General features: G+C 40.9%; 1 protein-coding gene across 1 annotated transcript; it reads right to left on the reverse strand.

Annotated features, from left to right (window-relative positions):
* Positions 1-1,518: 1,518 nt before the first annotated feature.
* Positions 1,519-18,812, reverse strand: LOC121606703 (solute carrier family 12 member 2-like). Its single transcript, XM_041937206.1, has 26 exons — positions 18,024-18,812; positions 15,931-16,053; positions 15,630-15,705; positions 15,249-15,344; positions 14,634-14,773; positions 14,422-14,532; positions 13,521-13,629; positions 13,256-13,383; positions 12,905-12,989; positions 12,112-12,260; positions 10,081-10,188; positions 9,141-9,264; positions 8,888-8,989; positions 6,985-7,140; positions 6,579-6,678; positions 6,337-6,448; positions 6,093-6,233; positions 5,504-5,610; positions 4,797-4,876; positions 4,575-4,715; positions 4,343-4,456; positions 3,805-3,916; positions 3,571-3,657; positions 2,743-2,878; positions 2,569-2,636; positions 1,519-2,077 (listed from the first exon to the last, which is right to left on the reverse strand). The coding sequence occupies exons 1-26, from the start codon at positions 18,480-18,482 to the stop codon at positions 1,942-1,944; spliced, it is 3,300 nt and encodes a 1,099-aa protein (XP_041793140.1). The 5' UTR covers positions 18,483-18,812; the 3' UTR covers positions 1,519-1,941.
* Positions 18,813-19,045: the final 233 nt, after the last annotated feature.

Consider the following 19,045-nt stretch of genomic DNA (forward strand, 5'->3'; position numbering starts at 1 on the left):
GGTGGGTGAATGTTAACTTCCTGCTATCGTGTGTTAAACTAAAAAAGGACTGAAAGGATCCAGGATTCAAGAACCTCTTCACAATCCCATGGGTGATGTCAGAGAAACTATGTCCATGTTTCATCCAACCTATTTGCACAATCATACATGAACGTAAGGATTTCATATTAAATGTGTGGGAGGAAATGCTACCACACCACAAGACAAACCCAGCGTCCTTCTCAACATCCTTTTGAAGAAGAGACAGCCCGCCTTGACTGCTGTGTACTGTCTCACCGAACAGTAGACAGGCCATATTCGATGGGTGGACATTTGCTGATGCCTTAAAGTCAGCCTTGGGATAGTGTATTTTACAGCGACGGTGCTGCTAACAGTTTAGGGAAGATATAATCTGTTACTGTACGTTTCTTTATTTACTCTCTAGAAGTGTTTTAGATTAATTCATGATGTTTTGAGGGCAAATGAAAAGAACCAACAATCCCTTTCCTTCACTGGACTACTGACACACAAATCGGCCTACCTTAGCTCACCACATGAAGATTTTATATTTAAAAGAAACAAACAAAAGCCAGTAATGCAGTGACATTAATCTTGTGCTGTTATTTCACACAAAACCCCCTACTTGAAACAGTTTGAAGTGTAAAAAGAGATTGTTAATTCAATTTCATAACAGAGATCTCAGTGATTCATTCATTTACTCGTTGAACTATTGTTTTGTTTTTATGTTATTTTTATTCATTTTATTACGGTTGAATTTATTAATGTAACACTTCTGCTTTGTTCATTCAGAAACATGTAAGGTGGATTTTACAAGGAGACTTGAATGTAGCCTACTTGCACTTTAAACAGGCTTTGCAGCGCTTTTTCAATTCATTCTCGCATGTGATCACAATGAGAATTACTTTGGTCTTGCACTTAAATGTACCAGTGCAACAATGTGGAAATACGCTATTACAAGTAGAAGTCTTGCATTTTAATTTGAAAAGTGCTAACAACAAAACCTACTTGGGGGACTCATTCTGCAGAGTGACACATTTAAGAATACACATCACATCATTGGATTAGAATCAGTAATAATCTTACTTTTATATTTCTTAACTGACTATATGATTATTTTAACTATTTTATCATTTTTTCATCCAGTACTATAGTATAAAGTTGCTTAAAATGGAAATACTCAAGTAAAGTACTTCAAAGCTGTACATAAGTACAGTACCTTTTAGTAGATGTACTTCCATTCCATTACTGCTTTAAGCTGATTTCATATTTTGTTGATCAGGTAACACTCCTCACTTCGACACCAGTTTCTTTAGAACATATTGGGGTCCAGATACTAAAATGATTCACAATTAATTCTTAAAAGCCAACTAGAAAAAGACTTGATAGAAACACGTGGTTTAGTCAAGATTTTAATATAATAATGTACAAAATAATGTTAGCAGAGATACAGCGTATTGCTGTTTGAAACCCAGTGAAAAAACACTACTTCATAATCACAGCTCACTTCAATACCAACAAACATCCTGAAATCATCATTTTCATCATTCTAAATAAATACAACTGGACAAAATGAGTTAATATTTACTAGAGTTACTCTCATTCACGTGAAACACACAGAAACCACAGAATATACAGCCTGTTATTGATCAGGGTAAAAGAAATGGCCATCTAAATGTTGATTGGGTTGATTAATTTGTTAATGAGAGCTTTACTAAAATGAGAATTTTACTAAAATTAAGCCAAATGGAAACACAAAATTAGAAACACCTTTCATAGCAGGAGAGTTTACGATGTGTGACACAAAACTTGAAACATGATCATTTTTCTGTTCTTGTGCAGCTGTAACAAATAAACCAGAAGACCAACAGGTGCCTCATGGATGTGTGTGGACACTGTACGTGTGTGTGTGTGTGTGTCTGCGTGTGTGTGTGTGTGTGTGTGTTAGGAGTAGAAGGTGAGGACACTCTGGTGGTTTCCTCTGACCAGCAGCAGAGGTGGGAGGTCTTTGGACAGAGTTTCCATCCAGCACATGTAGAGGGCGCTCGACACCGTGCCCTTCCTGGCCAGAGGCATACTCCTGCAGTCAGACACAGAGAGAATGAGAAAAGAAAAGACACAACTCCCAAACAATTTAGTCATTATTATTTATCCTGGTTTTTAGAAACCTGGATATGCAACCAGGAGAACTCTGATATAAAGCATCATCATGCAGTGCTGGAATGTAACTAAGTACATCTACTTAAATACAAATTTGAGGTACTTGTAACCGTTATCATTTCACCTCACTACCATTCAGAGGGAATATTGTACTTTTTACTCCACTATTTATCTGACAGCTAGGAGTTAAACTACCCAACAGTGTACATCCGAAATGATTGGCTGGTTAATCAGTTAGTCTATTAGCAGAACACTTATTGCTGTTTTGATAATTAAATTCATGTAAAGTTACATAGTAATAAGTGAGTAAAACAAAGCATAAAATGATACACTTTTTAATAACATTAACCATAACGACATGAAGGTGAAAAGTTCCATTGATCATGACGAGGACAAACAACGAGTCCTTACATGACGATGAGTTTTGCTGTGCTGGAGTGTTCCTTCAGCAGCTCGTTCAGTCTGATCTGACGGTTGGTCTGAAAGTCACACACACACATGTTGACGTTACCTTTCCCCTGTTAAACAGCTCTAATGCCTCTAATGATTGGTCAGAGTTGATATGTGTGCAGTGTGTGGGTGGACCTTGGCCTTGTAGAGCTCCAGTTCGTTGTCAGTGATCCTCCAGGGTTCCTGGGCCTTCAGCCTCTCTGCAGCGTCCTGCTCCATGTCGTCTTCCTTCAGCCTGTAGGGCTCGATCAGCTCCTTAAAAGTCAGCTTACTGTGAAACCACGCAGAGACATCACTGTATTACAGCATTGTTATGAGCTGTAACAGCTCTGTTCTTAATAATCAGTTCACGCTTTTTTTTTTAAAGGCACCTAACGTATCTTTTCCTTTTCCTTTTCAAGCTGATTTGTGCAGAATTTGAACATGTTCAATGTAGACGGCACCCTGTGATACATTCAGTGGAGCCGATCTGTAGACAAACCCATTTTTACCGACAATGATTGGAAATGTCTTGTGTTTTCAAAACAAGAGCTCCCAACAAAAAATTTATTTTTTTAAAAATCAATTCAACTTTTTAAAAGTGTGTCTGTCTGGCTCCTGTTTGGTAGAACTTACTTAAAATTATATGCACATAAAGAGGGGTCAAGGTTTGTCTCAATGTTGTTGATGAAGGGTTAAAATTTGCAACAGAATGTTTTATGTTCATGTCTGCATTCTGTGTTTTTCCCCACGTGGACAATAAAAGTTGAGAGTTTAAATAAATAATTGGCCAACATTCATAAACCTTTTAGGATTTGGTTTGTTAAGGTGTTTTGTCAACCAGAAACCCCAGTTACTTGCATGTCCTTTAAATACCCACGTCCTTTGTCATGCTGAAACCTTTACATGGTCGTGAATAAAGATCAATCACGCTACATTTCAGTGAACTCAGGGAGCTGAGGCAGACTCCATCAGAGGTCGTACTTGTGTTTCTTGGGTTTGATGTTGATGTCTCCCAGGACGTTGATGTCAGAGAAGTCGATTCTGAACCTGCTGAGCAGCGTGGCCATCCTGACGGGACACACAGACCATAGCGAACATACAGTATGCAGAAAGTACAAATATGCGGGTCGGTCGGGATCAAAAACAGTCGAGCAGAACCAGTTCTTGAAGATTTCTTTCCCACAGGTGAATCAGATCACAGCTCATATGACTCACGCTCTGCGGTCGTGGTCGATGCGGTTGATCTTGCCGCCGATGAAGACCCGGATCCTGCAGTCGCCCCACTTGCTCCTGTTGGTCAGCAGGAAGGGAATCAGCAGAGTCAGACCTGCAAACGCAAACACACACTTCACTGCTAAAAGTTAACGCTTACTTTGAATCCTTCAACTCTTTCCTGTTTCAACTGTTTCAACATCCTGTTGATGTTGATGACGTTTTTCACTTGGAACAGTATTTATACAGTGTTGTGCTGCCACTTCTCAGTAAAACATCTGAGCACCTTTTCCACCTCTGATTTAACAACAATCTGTATGCTGTGATGTACTTTCTTGCATTTTAGATAAGACAATACTTTATTAATCCCACAGCTGGTGTTAGCGCAATACTAAGCATCAGTAAAAACAGGAAGATATTCACATTCAATTCACATTGAATTCACATTATTTCACATAGGAAATATTGATTTTACATCAGAGTGACCTGACAGCCTGAGCTTTGCTGTGCAGCAAACCTTCTTCATTAAATAAAAACTGACCTCCGTCGTCAAACAACCACCAGACATCTATAGTTCCTTTGCCCTGTTTCTTCTTAAACTGCTGGCTGCTCTCCAACAGTCGCTGGTCAGTCAGACTCAGAGGAGACTTGGTCTCTGTAGCAGAAAACATCACATAACATGATGTGACATTTAACAGGCAGGGAGAGACCAGGAAAAACTATGCCATTATTGAAAAATAACACAGGATGTGAGGGCTTAAAAGCAGCTTCACCTCTCATGATGAGCGGGCTGCTCTGGTTGCTGGTGGTTTTCGAAGGACACGAGTCCGAGTCCGAGTCTTTAGCCAGACTGACAGAAACCACCACCTCCTTACTGCCAACCGGTGGCTTCTCGTGGGACGACAGCAGCTCATCTGCGAGGACAAACAGGGAGATGAATATGGTGCATGCAGCAGGTAGACAAGAGACAAACACAGAGAAAAAGACAGATGTACCTTGTCCCTGGATGTGAGAGATATCCAGTCCATCCTGCAGTCGAAGGATCACCACTCCAAACTGCAGGTCAAAAGCATCACTGGAACAAAGAAGAAATAATTCAACTCAAATCTTCACTGTCCTTCACTGACCAAACACATTTACTGCCACCCTGAAGAAAATTCAGTCATAAAAAAAACTACAATAATAATACAATAATAATTTCTATTTCATATTATCATTATTATTATACAGGGCTGCAAAAACAAAATGTTAATTACATAGAAAGCAAAAAGGTGTGATCTCAAGAGGATGTACAACATTTTCTCTGTACAAAAGTTAAGTTTTATCATCATGATAAGTACATTTTTAGTGACTTTTGTTATAGTGAATAAAAAAGCAAGAAGTTCCAAATGAAGCTAAAGGTGCTTCCTAAATAAAAACAAACTACAAGACTACAAACTGTTGGATAAACTGATGTTCAGCTGGTTTTTCTTCTGTTGCATCCCTGTACTGTATAAAATACTCGTAGGGTTCTTTTGCCCTGAGTTGTGCTTCTCAGGCTGAACATCCCCTCTGACTGTGTTCAAACTTCTGGAAACATGAACACAAACATGGCAAGAATCCCAAACTTCAAGCACTTTGAGGTAAAAAAAAAAAAAAGAAAAAACAACACTATCTTTATGAAACATTAGCAGCTGTTTTTAAAAGACACATCAGTCCTTACTGTATAGTGTTGATGTAAATCTCCACGTCTCTCATGTCTCCATCACTCCAGTTGTTCTTGTAACCCATGACCAACGTGTTGGGCTTGAGACGTCCCAAACCAACAGCCTGAAGATCAGAGAGCAGACATGTGACGTATATTAACTGTGGTATGATGACGAGTTATTTTTGACTTTAATGAGGGAGGTTTGGGTTTGTATTACCCCACCAAACCCAATCTGATAAAAGAAAATAAAATCTTCAGCTAAGTTAGAATGTAATAGACAGTAAGTGTGTGTGTATGAGAGAGATCACGAATAGATCAAATGTGTACTGAGTTACAAAAAGGCAAGTTTGGAGAAATTTGTTTCATGGATTGTTCCTGTTTCTGCTTTGAATTGTCAGAGCAGCCGTAAACAAACTGTAAAATGAAAGTAAAAAATTTAAACTGAAAATTGAAATTAAGAACACAGCATGAAAACCTGCTATCACTCCCACGTTGAGACGATTTTAATAATCAATGAGACTTTCACTTGATAGACCTGGCAGCACAATACAAGAGGAAAACACATTAATCCTGAAGAGTATACTTTTCAGGCAGATGTTCATACCTGCAGGAGGAACTGCGTCCCGTGCCTCAGGTTGTCAGCCAAAACACTAGTGTAAAAGGCCTTGATGCGTTTTTTATTTAGCCAGCGTTGACAGCGGGCGTGATCCTGCGACAACTCCTTAAAGTTGGGCCGACGGGACACCTGCACACAGGGGAGACACAGGGTGTTTGCAAGAATATATACAGAATCTCACAGATTGATGATCAGGGTGAGATGTTTCTGAAAGCCTTTAATCTGTACGTACAGTCCTGATGTGACCACAGACCATGAGGCCGACATTCTTGGTGTAAGAATGAACCAGTTGAAGCAGAGCAGGACGAGAGTTTGGATATCCAGTCAGCACCAAACACTGCGGCCTGTAAACACGGAAGTCAATCACTGAAACACCCGATTCAAGCAGGTTTAAAAGGACTTTCAGCTTTGTGTTTTGTCAGAAATCACATGGTGAACCCAGAATCAAGGCCCAGATCTAACCCTCAAGCTGACCTGAAGTTCTTAACGTGGTCCTCGACTCCTGTGAGGTTCAGACAGTGAGTCAGAGCCTGGTTGTAGATCAGAGCCTGAGTGGACGAACCCCAGTTCACATCTACAGGAAACAGCACAGACACCAGTTAGACCAAGGAAGATAAGTGAGCGGAATAAGGTAGCAAATTTGACTGGGACATTATTTTATCTTAAAAACACCTGTTTGGAACATTCCACAGGTAGCAGGTGATAGTCATGATCCACTGGAGCTGTTAATCCCCTACATTCATGTGCTAATTGTTGTATTTCAACAGAGAAGATTTTCCTATTGACTTCACAACAGTGTGACTCTTCTCATGGTTGGTATCTGATCCGTTTTATTATTAGCAGTTAGAAAAGATCAAATGTGAGGTGATGGTGTTCTTGCCAGGTTTCTTGTAGCTGACGTAGATGTAGAGAGCGAGGATGATGAGCAGAGTGACCAAAGCTGCCCACCAATTGATGACAAACATCACCACGCAGCACAGGATCGCCCCAGCCAGAGACACCCACATGTTGTAGTACTTGAAGCTGGGGCGCCACCCTGTGGTGAGACACGAGAGTGTCATTACAAGAGCCAGGGCAAAGAGATATCACAGTGAATATTGCAGTTTTTCTCAGTCACTTTGTTGCTTTTCTCAGATCAGAATGAAAATTCTCATAACTCTTAGTTCAACCTCCACAACATTTAGTCATTTGTGCACATCATAGTAGCAATTTCTCCTTCCTCTGAACCAATTGCAAATGTTTTTGGACATGTGTCAGTTGCTTTCATACAATTCTCTGCTGTTTTAAACATTATCATTTGCTTATGTCATGTCAGTCAAAATAAACTATACTCATGGATGCTGAATAGTCGTTCCCAATAAAACTAATAGTCTTTGTTTTATTGCTTGAATCATAACAAAAAAAATTGAACTAGTTATCATATTCTGTCAAGCAAGTTTTATACCTTTATTTATAATTTTTCCTGGAAATGTCTCCTAAATCGAACAATTATGTGGCAAGACAGACAGGAACGTCTGGATGTGCCAGAATGATTTACCTATGTTCAGTTACAATATGTACTGTTATATTGTTCACATTTGTGCACAGCTTTACCATAAGGGTGTTTCTTATGTTTGTTCTAAATAAGTGACTGCAGTGTATTTTCCTTTTGCACAATGCTGTAGAATTGCAAAGCACATATACAGTAAAAATGTAAAACGTACGTATTCAGTGTCTTACTTACTCCCCTAACTACAGCAATGTGTAACTTTACTGTTGTTTTCAGTGGTTGTACAAGGAGTGTACAGTGCTGTCTTAACCTTTTTTAGGTAGTGTCACCAAGTTCTGACCTTTTTTGGCATTGGAAAACACTAAGAGAATAAACTGTCATAATGAAAACATGACAAAGCCATTTGACTATCATGGTCATACTAGATGGTGTCAAGACTTCTCATTTTGATGACACTGGCAGCTTCATTGACATAAACATATTCTTTTGAGGGATGGACTATCCATTTTTAGCAAGTGATGTGCTTTTGCAAGTTATCCACTAGGTTTTGCAGTTTGCACCAATTGTTTTAAGAAAAGCACTAACTGCTGTGCAAATTTTAAGAGTGATGTAAGAAAAGCACCAAAGCCATTGAGAAAAACTGTAATAGACTGTGTTCTACCAAGTGACTGCTTCAGCTACCTCTAGCAGAAATAACATTTCGTAAACTGGATGAAATTATTGAGGATAATCAGAGTTTTGGTGATGCAAATGTTTTCCAAAGCCTTTATGGAGGCACAAATGATCTCATTATCATGATCTCACATCATTTGACACAGACTGATCCTTATCCTACAAATAATAAGATTATAAAAACTGTTGTTGTTACATTGCCAGTTAACTAGCATCGAAAATATACATGTTACTAATAAAGTTTTATCATAAAACCTAGAATTTGGCCAATTTGGGTCACTCCAAAAAATTCAAGACTACCAGTTCATTTACTACTATATGCATGCTAGTATTTTGAGAATATGCCAATTGGGCAGAAAGAGAACTGTAATCAAGGTGACTTTTATCTCGTCTTGAGAAAAAACCTAACCCTGAACCTAACAGTCGTCCAGTACCACAAAGGAAACAGATAAACCCTTTTATATTCAAAACGTTGGAGACCTTTTCAAGTTTTAAAAGGCCAAGTCAAAAGTTTTATTACTAGAACCCAATTCAAGGCAAGTCTCAAGTAAATGTCAACATATATCAGAACTAGAATCAGTGAAAGCGTGGCTGCGGTTAGAGTTCAGGTGACAGAGTTTACCTGGAGAACTGGCCAGGGACGCGTGGAAGACGGAAAAGTTGATGAGAGCGTACGAGGCCAGGAAGAAGTTGGAGATGATGGGAGCGATGATGTTCAACTCCGCTGACAAACAACAGAGAGGTTCAAGATTCAACAGCAATTGTTCATTCTGTTTTTATTCTTATTCATTAGGAGCTTTAGCTACTGTTGTATCCTCAAAAGAGTACAAATGAAAGTTTGTGTTTGGATGGAGCAGCGACACACAGCAGCCTACCAATGAGGATGAAGGCGAGACCGATGCAGAAGGTCAGGACATAACCACGTAGAGGCTCGTTGTTCTTCCCATAACCCTTTGCAAACACACCCAGCCCTGGATAGATGTTGTCTTTACACAGAGCCTAGAATCACAACAGCTCTTATTCAGAGAGAGATTGAACATTAAAACACTGCCTTTTACAACTGGATCAGGCTCAAGAGTGGCTCAATCCGGCTCGTGATGACAATAAAGCCCTGTGTGGTACTAACGTTTATTCCACGTGGTCCACATTTTGAGTGCTGCTTGGTTCTTAAATCAAGGTCCACTTACTAGCTTCTTCCTGTGCTTGAACCACATGTTTAGGTCTTAATCAGTGATAACGCCTAAGTCATCTCCATGACAACTGAGCAAACTTAATTCACTGATGAGGACCGTGAGATTAATTCCTTTTCTTTTCAGTCACTGGTTTATTTGTGTAGCCATTCAAACAAAATACCCAATGGATGGATGGATGGATGGATAGATTGATACATTACATTACATTACATTACGTTACATGGGGACAAAGCACACACAATAAGAAAAACAGGAGCATTCATGATATAAAAAATCATTCAGCAGAAGCTTAAACTAGTCTAAAGTGATAAATGTGTCTAACTTAAGGGAGTTTAAGCTTATTCCACCGACGAGGAGCATTATAGGTGAATGCAGTTTTTCCTAATTCTGTATTTATGGATCTTAAAAAGTCTTAAAAGTGATGATAAATAAAATGAAGCTTATTAAGGATGGCTTTGTAAATGCTGTTTCCTTCGGGTGGTACACCTTGCCCTCTGGTAGAGGAAACCATGATGGGTTATTGTTAAATGTTAAAGGTGTGTATGTGTCCCCTGACTGAGGTTGTTGTTCATTATTTAGTAATAAATGCAATGAAATAAAATACAATTTGTTGATTTCTGACCTGGAATACTTTGGGCGCGCTGACCAGCGAGGCCAGAGCCGAAGACAGAGTGGCTGAAAAAATCCCTGCAGAGATCAGAGGACCGAAGCCCGAGACGAGACTCATCACCTGGACAACAGACACACATGCACACCTTTAGGTTTACACTGACCAATTACAAGCCATTCAAGGTTTGTCAACAAGACACATGACTCAAGTAGTTTACTGGGTAGAGTTTTCCAGGCATCATCCTGCCAAGAAAGAGCGTCTGGGATTTTGGCTGGATGTGCAGTTGTGGAGGTGATTCGGTGGTGTATTCTGCAGCTCATCCATTGCAAAAGCGGAGTAGCAGAGTTCAGGAACCAGAATGTCAAGTTCAAGTTCACCAGAATACAATTTACAAGCCCCCCACCCCCCTGTCTAATGGTACGATCAGATATTGTGTTCAGTTCATGCCAGCAGTTAATAATGTTTTCTAATTCTCAAATAAATATAATAAAACAAGAAGTGTTTCTGTCTGTAGCAATGGTAGCGATATCAGTGGCAATGAGCTGTGTGTGTGTGTGTGTGTGTGTGTGTGCGTGTAGGTGGACGTTGTCAATGCTCTCATTCAGCTCTGGCTCCAACCAGCGAGAACCTTGTGACTGAAAACAACAGTCACTATTATCACTGCTGCACTTTGTTTGGGAACAGCTCCGTCTCACACACACACACACACACACACACACACACACACACACACACACATACACACGCACACACAAACAGTGGGCATCTATGACCACATGCAGAGAAACAGGATCACAGCAGCAGTCTGACACGATTCACACTTGTCTTTAACAGCCACAACAGTATCTGAAGGTGTTTTTTAATCTGACAAATAGTCTGTTAATGGGCTCAATTTATTCACCTCATTAAAGCAGAAACATTCATCCACTGAGCAGAAGTGCTCCATCAGTATAGAACTGACAATGTGGTGAAGCCAAATTCCCTTTGAGAAAAAATGTTTTTAATCCCACAAAGATAGACAAGTAACAAAAAACTAGAATACTATGAATAAAGCATAAAGCAGGGCCCATAATGCTACATAAACAACACAAGTAGTAATTACAAAGAGTTTTGCAACAAAATTACACTTCAGAGATTGTGAGAGAAGTGTCTTTTGCTGCAGATAGCAGCGTTAGCTTAAAGTACACTTGCATCAAAACCAAAGTGATGTTCAAAGCAACACCTGCTAACCCACACGTCTATAGAGGATGTTGTCAAATTGACTGAATCTGTTAATTCACAGAGTGAAGGTGATAAACTTCCTGCTTTTGTGGACAGCTGATGTGTGCCCAGGATGGGAAAAGCATCCTGACAAGGCATCGTCGCCAAGCGTGGGCTTCCATGGAAAACAATAGCTGTGGGTGTTTTGATGCACGTCACACTCGGCCAGTGTTTGCTGGCCTTTATGTAACACAAATTCCTGAGCTTGTTGAGCGCTTTGCGTGAAATGAACAATAAATGCCTCTACCTGGTTGCTTATCACGCTGACATTACAAATGATAATTCACAATAAATGTGTCTGTCTTCATATCTACTGAAAGCCTCAGTGTCCATCCTGTCAGGACGTCCTGTGGGCTAGTGGACAAGACAAACCTTGCACTGTGACCCAAACATAACTCACAACTAGTTTGAATTATCACTCCCCTCCTCTCTCACCATTTCTCCCCTTACTTTCCTGTCACCTCTCTACTATCCACCTTCAGTAAAGGCAAAATATCTAAACTATCACATCTTGTCAGTATTGTGCAAGCCAGCTTGGAATCTTAGACCTTAGCATTGCAGATTTCTGCATCAATCTAAATGTTTTTGCTCAATAAATGACTAATTCATTATTGTTATTTTTATTGTTAAATACTCTGTTAGTGGACTCTGTTAGTGGACTGACTGTAAACCACCCTGCTTGGTTTAGTGAACAGTCAACATTATTTCAATATATCAGTCAAAACAATTTTCCTCAAATCTACCCCTGAGCTGAGTGTGTGTCATCGTGAGCGGCAGTGTAACCTGGAAGTCGTTCATCAGGCCGTACTGACAGCCTCCCTCCTTGCAGATGGAGAAGTCGTAGCCCAGCGTGCAGGCGGCATCGGTGCAGTTCACCGTGTCACTCACTGTGTCGTTGTGGTCGCCGGTGGCGTCCCGGACGATGCAGGAGCCTGCAGGAGGAGAAACCAACACAAACACTCACATTACTGTGAAAACCGTCAGTGGACGGGCTACCTTCACTGCATCTGCCTGCTGCAGCCTGGAAGGTAGAGTCCAAATGTGGTCTAGTGGATTTATTCAAAGTGTGTTCTGCTTTTATTTACACCTGCGTTAACATGAGTGTTTCCTTGTCCAGATAACGTATCCAGACACATATAATATGTGGTATATTTGGTAATTGGTTTGTTTGCTGCCTTATTTATCATCACCATTTGTAGTCTGATAAAAATAAACCTTTATAGTTACAACTCACACCCATCCCAAAGCCAGCTGAACCTACCAGGCCACTTTCAAGGTGAGATGTGTCGATAGCAGCAAAAACATAACAATCTATATCTTTTCGTGTTTGGCAGATATTTACCTTCAACAGCATTTTCATATTAACGTACCTGACCATTATCAGACCATTGATTATGACATTTGAAAAGAAAAAAGTTCAGCCTCAGTTTTCCATGAAACAGTTTGTGCAACAAATAAAGAGCTGTAGTCAACATTAAGGCTACATGAATCAGAATTTTACAAGAAATAACTACAAATCCAGGAAAACTCAATAAATGTTACTTACAAGTTGTTAGCCTCAAGTGTATAACGTTACCTGCAGAGATGGCAACAACCACGTAAGTGATTCCTGTGATGAGGATGGCCAGCAAAGTACCTTTAGGGATCGCTGACTGAGGGTCCTGAAGATGAAGACATGACGAGATTCAGGTTTACTGTTTCGTGCTCAGCTCAGAGTGGAAATTTATCTGGAGCCTCAAGCAGCTCAAAGACCTAAGCCAAGTTTCACTAACTGACTTCACTGCAATGTTCTCTAAGCGGTAAAAAGCATTTTTTGTCAAACAATCACCGATTTCTGCAGTACAATTTACGAGCCATCAATCACATATAATAAGCATGTCAAGCACTATAAAGGCACTTAATGAAAGAAGTAAAATGTAAAACTCACGCTGAGGTCTCCTGAGATGTTGGCTCCAGCCAGGATCCCAGTGGCTGCAGGGAAGAAAATGGCGAATACTGAGAAGAACGTCTCATCATCTCTGAAGTCTGGACCCAGGTTCTCTATGAAGATGGCAGCTACAGGTGGAGAGAGCCAAAACAGAGGCTAACACATTCTAACGCTGCAAATGTTCAGTCAGGAACACTTTTGACTGATTAGATCATATGTAGAATAGACCAAAAGTTTGGATGAAACCAAGACAGTTCAGACTGACTGTGGTAGCCAAAGAATCCTTTGGGCTCTTTGTTTTCTGTTGCCATGAAGGTTCCTATGAAATAGTTAGCAATGGCTGCCAGCAGGATCACCAGGAGGACAATCTGAGCCTGATGGAAAAAAGACAGACAAGACAAAGAGAAAGAAAGAAATGGGGAGGGGGTTATAAGAAATGGACACTATGATATTTTGATGTTCTCGGATCAAACTACTCCATTACTACCTTGGGAGCTTCTTCACACATGGGGGGAATCACTGATCAGGGCCTTTAAGTTACTAAACTGCACATAGCGTGTTCATTCACACTGGCTCATGTCTGATTGGCTTATACCAGGATGCAGCTGTGCTTTGAAATGCTACTAATTACTGACATTCTAATTGTTAGCAGGTATACCATTTATTGTGATCACCATCTTAGTTGAGCTTGTTAGCATGCTAGCATTTGCTAATTAGCACTAAATTCTAAGTACACCTGAGGATGGTGGGATGTCATTAGTTTTGAGGGTATTTGGTCATAAATCAAAGTATTGGACAAACTGACACGTTGATCTGATGATGTTGGAGAAAAGAGAGAGAAAAGTTGGAGAATCACCCTAAGCTATTACAATTCATCCTGCGGGGACCATGAATGTCTTGAATGGCAATCAATCCAGCGGTTAGACATTTCATGGTGGCATTCATGCTCTGGGGACCATGAATGTCTGATCAAAATTTCTTCTTACTCTATGCAATAGATGTAGAGATCTGGAATGTCTCTAGTCCAAATTGGTGGACCGTCAGACAGACCGACATTCCTAGCCCTTGTGCCATGCCACGAGCATGGCTAAAAATACAGACTGTGCTTTTCTCACCTATAACTTTAGCGTTACTCTTAAACTGGGTTGTGGATATGACAATCCTACCTTGGCTTCCCACTCCATCCCAGCTACAGAGATTCCCAGCAGCAAGATGACAGTCAGAGTCCCGACGATACGAATGTCGTTTAGCTCATCAGTCATCAGAGCATCAACATCCTGCAGCCAACAACCAAAGCAGGAACAAGAGCAATATCAGAATCAGTGTTCAATAGACAGACAGACAGATGTTTCAATGGTTGTACAGACGCATTCCTCACATTAAGCATCTCAACGACTGTCTCTGCGAAGCCTACGACGTACATGGCCACAGCCACGGCGTTGGCAAAGGCGAAGATGAGACCGATGGAGCCTCCGAACTCCGGCCCAAGGCTCCTGGAGATCAGGTAGTACGCTCCTCCTGGACAGCAGTAGCACAAGGTGTTAATGACTGTTTCATCGTGTGGAAGCGGTTAAGTTCTCAGGAACACTTTAACAGGGATGATAGGTGCAAACACAGGGGGCTTTAATTTGCTCTAATTTGAAATATGCTGGTAAAGTCATGACTTTCAAAGGGAGCTGCCTCACTGGAAATATTGGCACATCTTTTCTTATAGCCATTTGAGAGAGCCTTGGTGCAGCTGGAGCTATCATTAGTACATCAAATATGTGGGATTTTTGCAAATAGACAATTGTGAGCAACTCTGCAGTCTGAACATGTTTTATGTCTGAAAGTCTGTTTTATTTATATATTTTATATTTTCACAGCTGTTAGGGTTTTTGTTGTTCTAGCAGACCCAGAATCCTCCATATTTTAGGAAAACTGGGTGATAAACTAACAAAGCATCAGATAAGATTTTTCAAAATAAATACTTGTGTACGTGTTCCTGTCTCACCTCCTCGTACAAAGCCATTGGTTGCTATAGCAGAGGTGGACAGACCAGTGATGGTGGTGACCAGAGTGGCCATCAGAATGATCGCAATGGTCAGTCCTATTACACAACAAAACAAACAAACAAACGCAAAAGAAAACAATGAAGTTACAGATAGAAAAATAATTAATGAGACTTACATGCTAATTTTAGCAAGCAAACCAACTCACTAACTAACCAACATTTCTCCATTGTTGAACTACACATCTACCTCATGTAGCATCCAAGTATTTCATCTACAGAGAAAAGCTTCACCCTGATTGGCCAGTCTGGAGGCAGGAAGCCCCCTCAAGGAGACTGAGCTCACACTTCTCCTAAAGTCATACTTGATTTATGTATACTGACCTATTCCAGCCTGTCCAACAATCCAGGACATTCGGATGAAGAGCATCACACCCCAGATATTCAGCATGCAGCGGATCTGAAACACACACACACACACACACACACACAGTCAATCTTGTGGGGACCAGCATGTATCCCCGGATACAAGGTAAGAGCCACAATTTGATGAATAAAACTACAGTGGAAAAACAAGGTGTGGTCCTCTCCCTGATTAATAACACATATTTGATCAGATCATATTGAACAGCAAAGGGAGAAACAACAGAATGTTCTTTCAACATTGAACACACATAAAACTAACCAAAACTCCTTTGACCCAACCAAACTTGACAGTTCCTCCTTTTGCCTCCTTTGCCGCCAAGGCGGCCGCCTCCTCGGCCGCTGATGGCTCCTCTCCATTGGCCAGGCCATCCTCAAACGGCTCCTGACAACCAATCACAGCCAAGATGGAAATGAATAAAAACAAAGAGATGGAGAGGTATTAACGGAGAAAATTTACCAGCGTCATGACATGAAAAGTTAATCAACTTGTTTAGCAAGAGAAAATCAATATATTGTATCACAGGTTTGAACATGAATTCCGTTTAATCCTTTTTTTCATTATTTAAAAGAAAATCACAAATATTTATTGGTTATGAAGAGAAACATATATCATCACTATAAAAACCGTGTGGGTGGGTTTTTGACTGTTGAATTTTAAATAACATGCATGAATTTTGAATGGAAAAGTTGAATTAATTTTTGAAATGCTGGCTCTGGTGACTTTTGATTAGATTTGATTGATTGTTTGCCAGTTTTTACACTTTAAAAAGTGTTGATTTTCAGTCATGAATTACTTTCCATTAACTTGACATTTTGTTGACTTCCATCTTTGAGGGTGTTTGAGGCAACAGTGCAGACTTGTTGTTCTTCTTATACACAATCCCTAAATTTTGCAACATGCTGCATCACTGTTGCTCGTTGTTCTCCTCAAATTAAAGCTGAGATCTATCACTGGGACCTCAGTCACTGGGACCTCAGGCACTGGGAACAGTTTCACCTCTAATCTGTATGTTTGCTGGAGTAGAGAAACACAACATGTCATTGTCCTACTTCTTATTAACTGCATGATATACTGTATATATAGACAAAAGCAAAGGTCACAAGACTGAAATAGAAAGCACATGGAAATAATGAGATGGACAAAAAGAGATGAAGGAGACAACCTTAGTTAATGTGAACCTGAACTCCCAACACCAGCCCTGATTATTAATTGGTTTAACAAAGACTAAAACCTCATCTTAACATTCTCAGAACTGGTTGAAGTGACTCCCTGTGCACAGAAATATGGTAAAACGTATGAAAAGTGTATGTATGTGAACACATGAGTGCCAACCACACAGTCATGTTTAATTCATACCACAGTGGAGCAGGTTGAGGCCTCAGTGAGTTGAGTGTGACGTTATTCAGGAGTCTGGTGATACATATTGTGTTATTTCACCTTTTGAAGTCATTGTAACGAGAGCTCAGACGCAATCCAGCGCCCGTACAATGTACGTCTATGTTACAGCTACCTAGCTGCATCAGAGGAGTGGGAGCGTGGCAGGGGATGCCTGCAGGGTCATGACAGGCAGCATTGTGTATGTGTTTGTATCTGTGTGTTGGGGGTCATGCCTCCAGTGATGTCACTGAGCCCACTCAATGTCTCTTGGATTGAAGCGAAGGGAAGGTTTTCTGTTCAAGACGTCTGTTTACTGAGATAAACTGACTGCTGACAAAACATAAATCACAACAACATACTACATACCATGTTTTTAACTTTATTACTGTTATTCACTGGTTTTATTTTTCATCTTATATATTCTCTTTATTCTATTTTCCTCCTTATTGGTATCTATTTTTACTATTATTATCAAGTGGGTTTTATTCTCCGCCTTGTTTTACATTCATTTATCATCTATCCCTGTCTTTGCGTTCATTTTGTGTCTTTTTTAGGTGAAGCACTTGGTGATGTGTGCATGTCATTTCTTTGTTGTAAAGCACATTGAGCTGAAATTCTTGAATGAAAGGTGCTCTGCAAATGAAGTTTCTTATCACTACCTCACCTGTGGAAGAGTAAACACTGAACTTAGGAAAACAGGAGTGGAATTGATCCTCTATATTAGTGCTCTATATAAATGTAGCCTACATTTTGCTGATATTACTTATGAAGTCACTGATAATACTCATTTACTACTACTAATAAAACTTTTGAAAACTTTTGATTGCAGTACTTTTCCTGTGTTTTAAATCTGTTGTAAAAGTCTGAATACTACTTCCATGTTTTCTTACTCGTGAACTGCACCGAAACATGTTGCTTTGGCTGTAAATTCTGAGGTCATTTTAAGTGATGGATACAGGGTTTATGGTCGTTACTTTGTCGAGTTCATCGTGCAGCTCCGACAGCGACGGTCTAGTCAGCTTCTCCCCGAAAGGCGCAGCAGTCTGCCGGTAGAAGTCGATGTTGGGCACAGCGTCTATGGTGTTGTGTCCGAAGGTCCTCATGTAATAGGTGTTGGAGTGGGAGTCGGAGATGTGCGTGTGTCCCGTGCCGGTTGAATGGAGGCTGACCGAATCGCTCCTCGCCGTGTCCGGCTCGTGGGTCACATCAGGCGGGAGCCCGATATCCATCGCGCTGCCCAGCGCGCCCGAATCCAGGAAACCCACCACCTTGAACCGGCTTTTGGACTCTTCAGGCGGCTTGGATCCATCGGTGGAGACCGGGGCCGGAGCAGAACCCGGGGCCGCGCCTGATGATGCTTCTGTCACCACATCCACCTGGAAGCGGCTTTGAGCGGAGCCGCCGCTCTTGGAGGATGGTTTCTGTCCCGACATGTCCGCCCGAATAGACGATAAAGCCCGTGCAAAGAGTCACTAATGCACCGAGACGCAACTGCTACCGTGAAATAAACACCTGCTCCAAAACCACGGGGACGTCCAGGCAAAAGCGCCGCAGCATTTAGTACCACGGAGTCGGCAGAGGCAGTCGACCGCAGAGAGACAGAGAAAGAAGTCATAAAACTCGGATCCAAATTAAACATCTACATACAAAAGTTACACAGTAACAGTCATTTACTTCTCTGCTGGCCTCTTGCAAACTGGAAGCGCCAGGACGCACGGGAAAGATCTGTGCGTAATGTGCGTAAAGGACACCAACTCCGTTTCACTCTGTGTCTCTTTCTCCCTCTCTATCTGTCCATCTGTCCATCCATCCACGAGTTGGCGAGCGTATCGTCCCCTCAGATGGTGAGTCAAATGGTTTATTGTCATATCTCTCTTTCTCTCTCTCCTCCTCTCTCTGGACTCTCGAGACATCCCAGCATGTCGGGAACATGGCGGAGAGGAGGAGGAGGAAGGAGAAGAAACGATGGATCGGTGTCCGTTTCGCACCAAACTTT

This window comes from Chelmon rostratus, chromosome 5 (genome assembly GCF_017976325.1).
Source record: "Chelmon rostratus isolate fCheRos1 chromosome 5, fCheRos1.pri, whole genome shotgun sequence".
Taxonomy (NCBI): Eukaryota; Metazoa; Chordata; class Actinopteri; order Chaetodontiformes; family Chaetodontidae; genus Chelmon; species Chelmon rostratus.

Excerpts from the sequence above, each read along its gene's own strand:
- LOC121606703 (XM_041937206.1), bottom strand. The coding sequence starts at position 18,482 with ATGTCGGGACAGAAACCATCCTCCAAGAGCGGCGGCTCCGCTCAAAGC. Across the intron at positions 14,774-15,248 it reads CAATGGCTTTGTACGAGGAG|GAGGAGCGTACTACCTGATC; the intron begins GTGAGACAGGAA and ends ACTGCTGTCCAG. Across the intron at positions 6,449-6,578 it reads GACCACGTTAAGAACTTCAG|GCCGCAGTGTTTGGTGCTGA; the intron begins GTCAGCTTGAGG and ends CCGTGTTTACAG.